Genomic DNA, 14,727 nt, shown 5'->3' with positions numbered 1-14,727 from the left:
GACAACAGTTTTGGTAATCCCGCACCTCCTCCTAACTTCCAAACTACGAATTCTCTGCATTATATTCACACCACACATTGCCCTCAGACATGACATCTCCACTGCCTCCAGCCTTCTCCTCGCTGCAACATTCATCACCCATGCTTCACACCCATATAAGAGCGTTGGTAAAACTATACTCTCATACATTCCCCTCTTTGCCTCCAAGGACAAAGTTCTGTCTCCACAGACTCCTAAGTGCACCACTCACTCTTTTTCCCTCATCAATTCTATGATTCACCTCATCTTTCATAGACCCATCCGCTGACACGTCCACTCCCAAATATCTGAATACATTCACCTCCTCCATACTCTCTCCCTCCAATCTGATATTCAATCTTTCATCACCTAATCTTTTTGTTATCCTCATAACCTTACTCTATCCTGTATTCACCTTTAATTTTCTTCTTTTGCACACCCTACCAAATTCATCCACCAATCTCTGCAACTTCTCTTCAGAATCTCCCAAGAGCACAGTGTCATCAGCAAAGAGCAGCTGTGACAACTCCCACTTTATGTGTGATTCTTTATCTTTTAACTCCACGCCTCTTGTCAAGACCCTCGCATTTACTTCTCTTACAACCCCATCTATAAATATATTAAACAACCACGGTGACATCACACATCCTTGTCTAAGGCCTACTTTTACTGGGAAAAATTTCCCTCTTTCCTACATACTCTAACTTGAGCCTCACTATCCTCGTAAAAACTCTTCACTGCTTTCAGTAACCTACCTCCTACACCATACACTTGCAACATCTGCCACATTGCCCCCCTATCCACCCTGTCATACGCCTTTTCCAAATCCATAAATGCCACAAAGACCTCTTTAGCCTTATCTAAATACTGTTCACTTATATGTTTCACTGTAAACACCTGGTCCACACACCCCCTACCTTTCCTAAAGCCTCCTTGTTCATCTGCTATCCTATTCTCCGTCTTACTCTTAATTCTTTCAATAATAACTCTACCATACACTTTACCAGGTATACTCAGCAGACTTATCCCCCTATAATTTTTGCACTCTCTTTTATCCCCTTTGCCTTTATACAAAGGAACTATGCATGCTCTCTGCCAATCCCTATATATAAATATATATATCTTTCTTTCTTTCAACACACCGGCCGTATCCCACCGAGGCGGGGTGGCCCAAAAGGGAAAACGAAAGTTTCTCCTTTTACATTTAGTAATATATACAGGAGAAGAGGTTACTAGCCCCTTGCTCCTGGCATTTTAGTCGCCTCTTACAACACGCATGGCTTACGGAGGAAGAATTCTGTTCCACTTCCCCATGGAGATAAGAGGAAATAAACAAGAATAAGAACTAGAAAGAAAATAGAAGAAAACCCAGAGGGGTGTGTATATATGTGCTTGTAGATGTATGTGTAGTGTGACCTAAGTGTAAGTAGAAGTAGCAAGACGTACCTGAAATCTTGCATGTTCATGAGACAGAAAAAAGGACACCAGCAATCCTACCATCATGTAAAACAATTACAGGCTTTCGTTTTACACTCACTTGGCAGGACGGTAGTACCTCCCTGGGCGGTTGCTGTCTACCAACCTACTACCTATAATAAATATATATATGTCGTGCCGAATAGGCAGAACTTGCGATCTTGGCTTAAATAGCAACGCTCATCTTGCCATATAGGACAAGTGAAAATTTATGTATGCAATAATTTCGCCAAAGTCATTCTGAACCTAACGAAAAAAATATATTTAATTGTGTTTGTTTTGTATTAAATTATTGTAAACTAATCTAAAATATATTTAGTTGGGTTAGGCTAAAATAAATTGTTCTTGTTATAACAAGGTTAGGTAAGTTTTCTAAGATTCTTTTGGTGCAAAATTAAAAATTTTTACATTAACATTAATGAAAAAAATATATCTTTAAACATATAAAAGAAAATTTCAGAAAGGACTTAATTTTAAATGAGTTCTTGCTAATTGACCAGTTTTACATATTCGGCACGACATACATACATATATATATATATATATATATATATATATATATATATATATATATATATATATATATATATATATATATATATATATATATATATATATATATATATATATATATATATATATATATATATATATATATATATATATATATATATATATATATATATATATATATATATATATATATATATATATATATATATATATATATATATATATAATGGCATTCTGGTAGGCATGTACTGAAATGTCCCTGCTAGAGGACCTACAACTGGTGAAGACACAGGGAGAAGCATTGGGACTCATCCTCAATCCCTCCAAGTGTGAAATCACAACGAATCAGGAAATAATTAGAGCTGTGCGAGCAATCCTCCTGGAAGTCTCTACTACCACTCCGTCCAAGAGCACTCTCTTGGGAGCACTGCTGGGTCATCAGGCCATCGACACGGTCCTCAAGGACAAACAGAATGACCTGAAGAGAATGGAGGAGAGAATAAGCAGTCTTGATCTCCATGATGCCTTGTATCTCCTCACAACGTGTCTTACTCTGCCAAAACTCACTTCCTGAGGTGTGCACCCTCTTTTGACAACCTAACACTTAGCGAACATGACTCACTCCTGAGATCAGTCTTTAAGAAGGCACTGAATCTATCCCTGGAAGATCAGCTGTGGGATCAGGCAACATTCCCAGTGTGACTGGGAGGCACAGGGGTGCGCAAAGCAATGCAGGTAGCTTTACCTGCATTTCTGTCTTCATGTTTGCCTTCCAGTGGATTAGTCAAGGAGACTGTCCCCGAACGCTTGAGAGGCGTGGTAGGAACTCAAGGCCCCAGGTTCATTGAAGCAGCCATGTGGTGGGACACCCTTGCAGACTCCTCCAGTAGACCAGCTCCTCCCAAAGAGCACAAACAGTCCCACTGGGACAAACCGATCATAGAAAAAATCGCCAATGCAATGCTCACCAACTCTTCTGGAAAGGACAAAGCTCGTCTCCTGGAGGTGAAGGCACCACTCAGATTTCCTTTTAGCTGTTCCCAATTCCTTCCTGGGCACTCGACTCGACCCACAGGCCATTCGGATTGGTGTTGCTCTTTGCCTAGCCGCCCCCATCCTCACCGAACATAGGTGTATTTGCGGCAGGGCGATGGCTGATCAATTCGGACTTCATGGTCTTGTGTGTCACACATCAGATGGGAAGTATGCCAGACATGAGGTCAGCGACATCATAAAGAGAAGCCTCGCCACAGCCCGTTGCCCAGCTCAGTGGGAATAGAAACCAAGGATCACAGGGCGTCCAGCTTCCTCTTTCAGAGACTCAGTGTTGCGATCCAGAGGGGAAATGCCTGCAGCATTCTGGGCACGCGGTCCACTGCCTGGGAGCTGGATGAAGTATTCAAGATGTAGCTCTGAGTTGTTATCTATGTTGTTCTACTTCCCAATGTATTTTTAGCAATGTACTTTGTCTTTAAATAAAGTCTACACAAAATACAGAATATAGGAGTTGGTAGGAGAAAACAATATTCAAACAGCTCCGGGGAGAACCTTGAGTTTTCCCTGAGGTACGTTTATTGTCTTCTCTGAGGATGAGGGTCCCCAGTCCAGTTAGAGGTGGTACCTCTCTCTCTCTCTCCCTCTAGATTTACAATTTTTAAATATGCGTTTTTCAGCTGGGACCGTCTGCTCGCTTTCATCAACTTGATATTGACAACGCTGAGAGTATTGCTACTTTTGCTGATTACATTAAGAAAACTTATGGTGGTTTTGATGTGCTTGTCAACAATGCAGCTATTGCATACAAGGTATTGTTCCAGTTCTTGTTCCATCATTCCTGCAGCAAGTGTACCTAAGCTTCATTCTTAATGTATCGCTTATTAAATTTTTTTACTGAATTACTGAATATCTTCAGTATACAGCAGTTTGGGTTCCAGGCTGCTGCTGTACGCTGAAAGTCACTGTAAAGTAAAACAGCCTTTTTCATTTTCAAATGCATATAAAAGCCTCATAACATATTTACACTATCATTTATTAAGTGAGCAATATAGCTAGGCCTATAAAATGTACGTATATATAATACACACGTTACTTACCTTAAATATTTTTAACCCTACGTTATAGTGAGTGATGAATATATTTATTGTAAGAAGTCTGAATAAATAAAGAATGGGTATATCTGGAAAATAAGATTTTGTTCGGATTTTTAACCCGGAGGGTTAGTCACCCAGGATAACCCAAGAAAGTCAGTGCGTCATCGAGGGACTGACTGTCTTATTTCCTTTGTGGTCCTCAATCTTGTCCCCCAGGATGCGACCCACGCCAGTTGACTAACACCCAAATACCTATTTGCTTGGTGAACAGGACAGCAAGTGTAAGGAATTGCGTCCAATATTTTCACCCTTCCGGGACTCGAGCCCGGACACTCAAAATTATATACTATTTCTTATATAATTTTGAAAACAAAAAATTATAGCTCCCCAGAGCGATTCTTCTTCTTATTATTATTGCCATCAATATACTTTGTTCACTGAGTTTAAAGATGGATTAATAAAAATGTCAATAATATCGTAATTTACAATTTTTCAAGGGTCCCAGAGCGATTATTATAATTATTATTATTATTATTATTATTTTTGCCGTCATCAAATCCTGTTAACTGAGTTCAATAATTTCTAACTTAGCATTTAAAATAAAAGGCTGATGATTACTCTTTTTATCACAACTAAAGAGAACAAGAGAGTCATGCAGAATGTAAATAGAGAGTAAACGGACTCCCTTGCGGGCAACCCCCCCCCCCCCCCACGGCCTTGCTGGCAAAGTTCTCCCTTCACACGGTGAGGGTCCGGGTTCGATTCACGGCGGGTTGGAAACATTCGACGCGTTTCCTTACACTTGTTGTCCTGTTCACCTAGCAAGTAGGTACCCATGTGTTAGTCGACTGGTGTGGGTTGCACCCTGGTGGACAAGACTGAAGTCCACAATGGAAATAAGACGGACAGTCCTCGATGACGCACTGCCTTTCTTGGGCTATCCTGGGTGGCTAACCCTCCGGTGTTAAAAATCTAAACAAATAACAATATCTTTATTTCTACAAGTACATGTATAAGGTGTACAGTCCTAGCTGACATCAGTGACATACTACTATATAGAAAGCCCCTTGTTATGCTGAGCATTTTGGGCAAATTAGGTCAGTTTTGTCCCAGGATGCAACCCACACCATTCAACTAGCACCCAGGTACCCATTTTACTGACTGGTGAACATAAACAACCTATAAAGAAACCCTTGCCGGGAATCGAACCGGACCCTCACCGTGTGATTCTAGAGCTTTCGCCACCAGGCCACGGGGACTGGTGGATGGTCAGACGCACGCAGTTCATACACGTTCATTTCACATTATGATTGTGTTTGTGAAGCTTTTTTCCCGCAGTACAAACAACTTACAATAAGTTAAGTACAGGTACATGTAACTACAGTTACATAAATTATCATACATTCAAATTCAAATTCAAAGTTTATTCTCTATAAGTATTACAATGCTGAGTTTACAGAATTTGGTTATTGTGTGGTTTACATGTAGTAAAATAATAATTACAGAGTGTACCACTAGAACGCCTAGCATGGCTAGGCATTTCGGGCAGTCTTATATTAAATCTTAGGTTTAAAATGTTACAGAATTATGAGATAAGTTGGTATTATGGCTAAGTGACTAAATACTAGTTGTGAGTTTAGCAATGTGAATGCTTTTGTTTTGGCACTATACATAGTTTCAGTATTGGAGTATCACAGGCCAACTTTTGACTAGTTAAGATTCATTATTTTGAGATTGAGATTGATATTTCTGTTTATGGTCAAATGGGTGAGTGAGTGTAAGTGTGAACCACCAGGTGGTATTCGTATTATTAGTTGACAGGGTGTATCAGGGAGATAAGATGTTTTCTGATGGTAGTTTTGAAGGTGATGAATGTGTCTGTAGTTTTGGAATTTTCAGGTAGGGTGTTCCAGATTTTAGGGCCTTTAACATACGATGAATTTTTGTAAAGGTTTAGTCGGACACAGGGAATGTCATAGAGATGTTTGTGTCTGGTGTTGTGCCTGTGGGTTCTGTCACAACTATCAAGAAAGCGTTTTAGGTCAAGGTTAATATTGGAATTTAAGGTCCTGTAGATGTAGATTGAACAGTAGTAAGTGTGGATGTACTGAACAGGGGATGGGATTTAGTGATTATTCTTACTGCGGCTTTTTGTTGGGTTATTATTGGCTTTAGGTGTGTTGCTGCAGTTGAACCCCAAGCACAGATAACATAGGTGAGGTATGGATATATAAGTGAATGGTATAGTGTGAGAAGGGCAGTTTGCGGCATGTAGTATCGTATCTTGGAGAGGATCCCAGCCGTTTTGGATACTTTTTTGGTTATGTGTTGGATATGGGTGCTGAAGTTCAGGTTGTTGTCGAGGTATAGGCCTAGGAATTTGCCCTCATTATGCCTGGTAATTAGAGTGTTGTCGATCTTAATGTTAATTTGCGCCTCTCCTGCTCTGCTACCAAATTCAAATTCAAAGTTTATTCTCTATAAAGATTACAATGTTGAATTTACAGAATTTGGTTGTTGTGTGGTTTACATATAGTTAAATAATGATTACAGAGTGTACCACTAGAATGCCTAGCATGGCTAGGCATTTCAGGCAGACTTAGTTTAATTCTTTATTTTAAAATATTACAAATTATGAGGTAAGTTGGTATTATGGCTAAGTGACTAAATACTACTTTGTGAGTTTTGCAATGTGAATGCTTTTGTTTTGGCACAGTACATAGTTTCAGTATTGGAGTATCATAGGATTCATTATTTTAAGATTGAGATTAATATTTCTGTTTATGGTCAAATGGGTGAGTGAGTGTAAGTGTGAACCACCAGGTGGCATTCGTGTAGTTAGTTGATGGGGTTTATCAGGGAGATAAGATGTTTTCTAATGGTAGTTTGAAGGTGATGAATGTATATGCAGTTCTAGAGTTCTCAGGTAGGGTGTTCCAGATTTTAGGGCCTTTGACATACATTGAATTTTTGTAAAGGTTTAGTCGGACATGGGGAATGTCGTAGAGATGTTTGTGTCTGGTGTTATGCCTGTGGGTTCTGTCACAACTATCAAGAAAGCATTTTAGGTCAAGGTTGATATTGGAGTTTAAGGTCCTGTAGATGGAGATTGCACAGTAGTAAGTGTGGATGTACTGAACAGGGAGTAAGTTTAGATCTATGAAGAGTGGGGGGGTGTGTTGCCAGGGATGGGATTTAGTGATTATTCTTACTGCAGCTTTTTGTTAGGTTATTATTGGCGTTAGATGTGTTGCTGTAGTTGATCCCCAAGCACAAATAGCATAGGTGAGGTATGGATAAATAAGTGAGTGGTATAGTGTGAGAAGGGCATTTTATGGCACATAGTATCGTATCTTGGAGAGGATCCCAACTGTTTTGGATACTTTTTTGGTTATGTGTTGGATATGGGTGCTGAAATTCAGGTTGTTGTCAAGGTATAGGCCTAGGAATTTGCCCTCATGTGTGGTAATTAGAGTGTTGTCGATCTTAATGTTAATTTGTGCATCTCCTGCTCTGCTACCAAACATAATATAGTAGGTTTTGTCAGTGTTAAGCGTAAGTTTATTGGCTGTCATCCAAGTCGATATTTTGATCAGCTCCTCGTTAACAATGGTGTTGAGGGTGGCAAGATTAGGGTGAGAGATGACATAAGTCGTGTTGTCAGCAAAGAGAATGGGTTTCAGGTGTTGGGATACGTTTGGAAGATCATTGATGTATATGAGGAAGAGCAGGGGACCAAGGACACTTCCCTGCGGAACTCCAGTATCAAGTGGCCGTTTGTTTGTGATCTGTTTCGTTTTTATAGGACAATGTTTGTTGTATAGTCTAAGTAATTTGTTAAGAAAAATGTCTGTCCAGTCATCAATACCATTGGCCTTGGAGAATTCTGTAGGCCAGTCAACAATCTCTAGGTCAGCTGTGAACTTCCTTATTGAGGCCTCATCATGGAGTCTAAATGAGACTTTGTTGTATTCAAGTGGTGGTTTATTAATGTTTGTCAGGAGGAAGGTAGGGTAGTGGTCTGTAGTGCTATCTGTGATTATCCCTGATTTAAGGGGGGCTAGTATATTGGTCCATATGTGGTCTATTATGGTTGCACTTGTCTCAGTGAGCCTGGTTGGTTTAGTTATTGTTGGTATGAGAAGTGTGTTGTTCATATTGTTGATGAAATCAGTTACAGGCTGATCATCTAGTAAGCCAAGGTTGATGTTGAAGTCTCCAGCTAAGAGAAGGTGGTGCTTATTCATTTGTCTGTTTGTTATTAGTGACTTTAATTTCTCACTGAAATTTGGGATGTTTGTGTGAGGTATCCGGTAAATGGCACCGATTGTTATAGGTGTCTTAAGGTTTTTTACAGTAAAATTAGCAAAAATGTATTCCCCATATTCATCACTAAAGCAAGTGGTGCTAATACAAGATAATTGGTTAGAGTAATAAATTGCAATACCACCTCCAACTTGGTTTGGTCTGCAGTTGTGAATTGCTGTGTATCCTGGTAGAGGGTAGATATCTATTGTGTCCTGCTTAAGCCAGGTCTCAGTAAGAATAATGCAGGAGAAGGGTGTCTTTAGTGATTCAAGGAGTGCCAGGAGGTCATCATAGTGTTTGCTTAAGGACCTGATGTTGTAGTTAAGTACTGATAGGCTTTTAGCATTGTTTAGGATAGTGCTGGCTTGTGATGCTGTGTAATAAAGGCAGTTACTTTCCAATAGGTTTTGATTGGGTGTCAGATTATGGAGGTTTAGATCAGGGTCAACGTGATCAATCATCTTCTAGGTTTAAATTATGGTTATTTATATCCAAACATAATGTAGTAGGTTTTGTCAACGTTAAGCGTAAGTTTATTGGCTGTCATCCAAGTCGATATTTTGATCAGCTCCTCATTAACAATGGTGTTGAGGGTTGCAAGATTAGGGTGAGAGATGACATAAGTCGTGTCGTCAGCAAAGAGAATGGGGTTCAGGTGTCGAGATACGTTTGGAAGATCATTGATGTATATGAGGAAGAGCAGGGGACCAAGGACACTTCCCTGCGGAACTCCAGTATCAAGTGGCTGTGTTGTTGATGCTGTGTCTTTAATGGTGACATACTGATACCTATTAGTAAGGTAAGATTTGAAATATGCAAGCGCATGGCCTCTTATACCATAATGGTCAAGTTTGTGGAGTAGGATGCCGTGGTCTACTGTGTCAAAAGCTTTTCTTAGGTCAATAAAAATTCCTAGTGGATATTCCTTATTTTCCAATGCTGTGTAAAGCAGATCTAGCATTTTTATAATTGCATCATTAGTGCTTTTATTTTTCCTGAATCCAAATTGGCAGGGGTTGAGTATGTTTTGTGACGTTATAAATGAATATAGTCTCCTGTGCACGAGTTTCTCAAAGATTTTGGATAGCAATGGTAAGTTTGATATTGGTCTATAGTTGTTTAAATCTGTAGGGTCACCACCTTTATGTATTGGTGTAACCCTTGCCGTCTTGAGTAGTTTCTACTCAAGACTTCTAGCTTCTAGTGACTTGTTAAAAAGCAATGAGATAGTATGCGAGAGGACATGGGCCACTCTCTTGTACAATAATGGTGGGACATGAGACAGATTCCCTGAGTTATTTTTAAGTGACTATAATCTCGGTGACTTCCGTGGGCTCAGTTGGAGCAAGATAGAAGGAATTTGGGAAATTCCCATCTAGGTAGTCCCCGGCATGGGCATTGGTACGTGGGATTTTATTGGCGAGATTAGAACCTATGGTTGAGAAGAAGTCGTTTATCTTGTTAGCTGTGTCGGTGGGTTGCAGTGGTGTTTCATTAGGTTTAGTTACCTGGAGAGAGTTCCGGGGGTCAACGCCCCTGCGGCCCGGTCTGTGACCAGGCCTCCTGGTGGATCAGAGCCTGATCAACCAGGCTGTTGCTGCTGGCTGCACGCAAACCAACGTACGAGCCACAGCCCGGCTGATCAGGAACTGACTTTAGGTGCTTGTCCAGTGCCAGCTTGAAGACTGCCAGGGGTCTGTTGGTAATCCCCCTTATGTGTGCTGGGAGGCAGTTGAACAGTCTCGGGCCCCTGACACTTATTGTATGGTCTCTTAACGTGCTAGTGACACCCCTGCTTTTCATTGGGGGGATGGTGCATCGTCTGCCAAGTCTTTTGCTTTCGTAGTGAGTGATTTTCATGTGCAAGTTCGGTACTAGTCCCTCTAGGATTTTCCAGGTGTATATAATCATGTATCTCTCCCTCCTGCGTTCCAGGGAATACAGGTTTAGGAACCTCAAGCGCTCCCAGTAATTGAGGTGTTTTATCTCCGTTATGCGCGCCGTGAAAGTTCTCTGTACATTTTCTAGGTCAGCAATTTCACCTGCCTTGAAAGGTGCTGTTAGTGTGCAGCAATATTCCAGCCTAGATAGAACAAGTGACCTGAAGAGTGTCATCATGGGCTTGGCCTCCCTAGTTTTGAAGGTTCTCATTATCCATCCTGTCATTTTTCTAGCAGATGCGATTGATACAATGTTATGGTCCTTGAAGGTGAGATCCTCCGACATGATCACTCCCAGGTCTTTGACGTTGGTGTTTCGCTCTATTTTGTGGCCAGAATTTGTTTTGTACTCTGATGAAGATTTAATTTCCTCATGTTTACCATATCTGAGTAATTGAAATTTCTCATCGTTAGGACAATATTCTTGTTTTTTTTCAGTTTGTGGGTCCCTAGAATCTGAGAGTGTTTTTTCCAGGTCTTTTTTATATCTCCTCTTGTGTCAGTGAATCTACTGGAGTAGTATAGTTGTTTGGCTTTCTTTATTACTTTGGTGAGGACTGATGAATAGTGTTTAAGAATATCTTTATGTATTAAGCCCTGTCTATATTGCTTTTCATATTGGTGTTTCTTATCAATGGATTTCAGAATCGTGCTGGTTAGCCATGGGCAACCAAGCCGTTTGTTTGTGATCTGCTTCGTTTTTATAGGACTATGTTTGTTGTATAGTCTAAGTAGTTTGTTAAGAAAAATGTCTGTCCAGTCGTCAATACCATTGGCCTTGGAGAATTCTGTAGGCCAGTCAACAGTCTCTAGGTCAACTGCGAACTTCCTTATTGAGGCCTCATCGTGGAGTCTAAATGAGACTTTGTTGTATTCAAGTGGTGGTTTACTAATGCTTGTCAAGAGGAAGGTAGGGTAGTGGTCTGTAGTGCTATCTGTGATTATCCCTGATTTAAGGGGGGCTAGTATATTGGTCCATATGTGGTCTTTTATAGTTGCACTTGTTTCAGTGAGCCTGTTTGGTTTAGTTATTGTTGGTATGAGAAGTGTGTTGTTCATATTATTGATGAAATCAGTTACAGGCTGATCATCTATCATATGTGTAGATAACTCAAAAAGTCAGACAAAGTGACTTATTTCCACTGGGGTCCTTGTAATAATTGTTGTTTAAACCTTAAAGTTAAAACAGGTAAGTAATTTAACTATGTGAAAAGTAATTACAATAAAATTGAAGATTAAAAACAGAAGAATAAAGAATACAAGAATAAAGATTTTATTTCTTTGCTAAGGTTACAGTGTTTAATTGTAATTTTATTTTTGTTAAGTACAAAGAAAGCCAAGCCCATGAGGATTCTCTTCAAATCACTTGTTCTCTCAAGGCAGGCCTGAGTAGATCTATAACCCACTATGATAACATGAACGTAGAAAAGTATGTTTATGGAGCAACGTGCAATGTGAACAGACTGACTGATGTTGTAGTGGCCAGGCTTAGGCTTGGTTACAAGTACTTCTGGCAGTTTGGGAGACACACAGATGATGATCAAACTAAATGTAAATTATGTGATCAGGCATATGGTCACTGTCTTGAACACTATGTGCTTAATTGTCCACTTACTGAGGAATACAGAGACAGACAGTATAATAACCTATGTGACATGTCAAGATATCTTATTAATGAAAATAAGATAACAGATATTCTAAGCAAATTTCCTAAATTTGCTTGTAACAGATAAGTGAACTATAGATATGTAGATATAAATCCATATGTATTCCTGTTAACCCTTTGGGGCCTAGTTCCTAGGCCTTATGTGTATCCATATGCTCTTGCTCTACCGTCCACAGGATGGATATGGGGTGCACAGTAAACTAGCCACTTCGGTGGCAAAATCTAATCTCAAGGCTAGAATACTGCTGTACACTAACTGCCCCCTTCAAGGCAGGCGAAATTGCTGACCTGGAGAATGTACAAAGAACTTTCACAGCACACATAAGTATGATAAAACACCTAAATTACTGGGAACGGTTGAAGTCCCTTGATCTGTATTCCCTGGAACGCGGGCGAGACAATTACATGATAATATACACTTGGAAAATCCTAGAGGGGTTAGTACTAAACTTGCACACGAAAATCACTCCCTATGAAAGCAAAAGACTGGGCAGGAGATGCAACATTCCCCCAATGAAAAGCAGAGGCACCACGAGTATACTGAGAGACAACACTATGAGAGTCCGGGGCCCAAGATTGTTCAACTGCCTCCCAGCATACATAAGAGGGATTACCAATAGACTCCTGGCTGTCAGTATTTGACCAGCCGGTCTGTGGTTCGTACGTCAGTTTGCATGTAGCCAGCAGTAACAGCCTGGTTGATCTGACCCTGAGCCACCACGAGGCCTGGTTTTAGACCGAGCCGCGGGGGCGTTGACCCTCGAAACCTTCTCCAGGTATACTCCAGGTATCATGCCAGGTCATTTCGCAGACTAATCCTAGTACAAATTAACTACTCATATCTAGACAAGATAAGAATGGTTAACTTTTTAAAAAATCCCAATTTAATCACAGTTAAGTAATTCAACTATGTTAAAAAGTAGATATCACCTCGACAAAGAAATATGGATCCCGGGTTATAACCTATACTGATGCGACAGAGTGAACAAGCAAAAGGGAGGGAGGGTTGGCCTGTATATCAGAGTCGCTGATATGCTCGGAACTACTAAATGCCTCAAATGATGTAGCTGAAGTTTTGGCAGTAAAGATCGAGAACCAAAACCTGGTCATTGTGGTTGTATACAAGCTTCCGGATGCAACTTCCCAACAATTCCAGGAACAGCTTTTGAAAATTGAACACTGTCTGGAAAATCTTCCAGCTCTGGCTAGTGGCTCATTACTTTGTAATTTGTTCATGACTGTAACCATGTATAGGAGTGAGGCTGATTCATTACCTTTGAAACTTTCCATGATTGTGACCAGATCTACCTGGAGTTCATTACCTTTGTAACTAGTTCAGCTATCATAACTTTGGGGTCCAGTCCCTGGACCCATTATGTACCTCTGTAATCTTTTGACTACCGCCCACAGGATGGGTATGGGGTGCATAATAAAGATATTAAACTATCTAACTCCTGCTACCAGCATCTTACTCCTGGGGGATTTCATCTAAAATCTTGGAATGTTGCAAATAATGTAGCAGAGATAAGACGATTCAGCTCAGATGAAAACTCACACACACGAGCTTTTAAATCTCTGCACCAGATTCACCTTAAACCAGCAAATAATAGAGCCAACAAGATTGTAGAATACACTGGACCTCATCTTCACTAACAATAATGGTCTGATACGAAATATTGCCATATCAAAAACAATATACTCAGATCACAACATAATAGTGGTTCAGACATGTATGTGCGGGGCCCCAAACCAACAAAATGTGATCAGTCTTGAGGGAGCCTTCACCAAATTCAACTTCAGTAACAAAAACATAAGGTGGGACCATGTAAACTTGGCCCTAAATGATGTAAACTGGGAAGATAGCCTAAGCAACATGGACCCAAATCTGTGTCTAGAAAAATTACCTTTGTGGCACTCGAGTTATGCTCAAGGCATATTCCTTTAAGGAAGAGGAAGAGAAGATACCCGGAGTATACCTGTAGAGAGTTCCGGGGGTTAACGCCCCTGCGGCTCGGTCTGTGTCAGATATGAGGATGAGGAACAGGATTTTAGTGAGTACTGTGCCTTGTGGAATAGAGCTTTCACCGTAGCCGTCTCAGACTTTACTGTTTACTACTACTCTTTGTGTTCTGTGTGTTAGGAAATTATAGATCCATCTATTACACTATGGTCACCCTTGTCAAAGGTTTTTGCAAAGTCTGAATATACTACATCTGCATTTCATTTTTCTTCTAGTGCATCCAGGACCTTGTCATAGTGGTCCAGTAGTTGGGACGGACAGGAACGACATGCTCTGAACCCATGTTGCCCTGGGTTGTGTAACGGATGGGTATCTAGACGAGTGGTGATCTTGCTTCTTAGAACCCTTTCAAAGAATTTTATGATATGGTCTGTAGTTCTTTGCTATTGCTTTACTGCCCCTTTGTGGAGTGGGGCTATGTCTTGTTTTTAGCAGCTGTGGGACGACCGCTGTATCCATGCTTCCTCTCCATAGGATGTTAAAAGGTGCTTCTTGCAGTTCTTGATGAACACGGAGTTCCATGAGTTTGGACCTGGGGCGGAGTGCATGGGCATGTTATTTATCGCCTTTTTGAAGTCATTTGGCATCAGGATAATATCAGATAGGTTTGAGTTTACCAAATGCTGTATCTCGCTCATAAAAAATTTATTTAGGTCTTCGACTCTCAGTCTGGTTAGCGGCTCGCTAAAAACTGAG

General features: G+C 40.4%; 1 protein-coding gene across 10 annotated transcripts in view; it reads left to right on the top strand.

Moving 5' to 3' along the window:
- LOC128700402 (carbonyl reductase [NADPH] 1-like) overlaps nucleotides 1-14,727 on the top strand; it is an 85,168-nt gene that overhangs the window by 18,945 nt on the left and 51,496 nt on the right. For all 10 annotated transcript variants that reach the window (XM_070099998.1, XM_070099996.1, XM_070099995.1 and 7 more), the window contains exon 4: nucleotides 3,681-3,812. In XM_070099998.1, coding sequence (XP_069956099.1) covers nucleotides 3,681-3,812 — 132 coding nt within the window. The remainder of the gene's footprint in view (nucleotides 1-3,680; nucleotides 3,813-14,727) is intronic.

This window comes from Cherax quadricarinatus, chromosome 71 (genome assembly GCF_038502225.1).
Source record: "Cherax quadricarinatus isolate ZL_2023a chromosome 71, ASM3850222v1, whole genome shotgun sequence".
NCBI classification, from domain to species: Eukaryota; Metazoa; Arthropoda; class Malacostraca; order Decapoda; family Parastacidae; genus Cherax; species Cherax quadricarinatus.
This window is presented reverse-complemented; position numbering and strand designations above follow the sequence as displayed.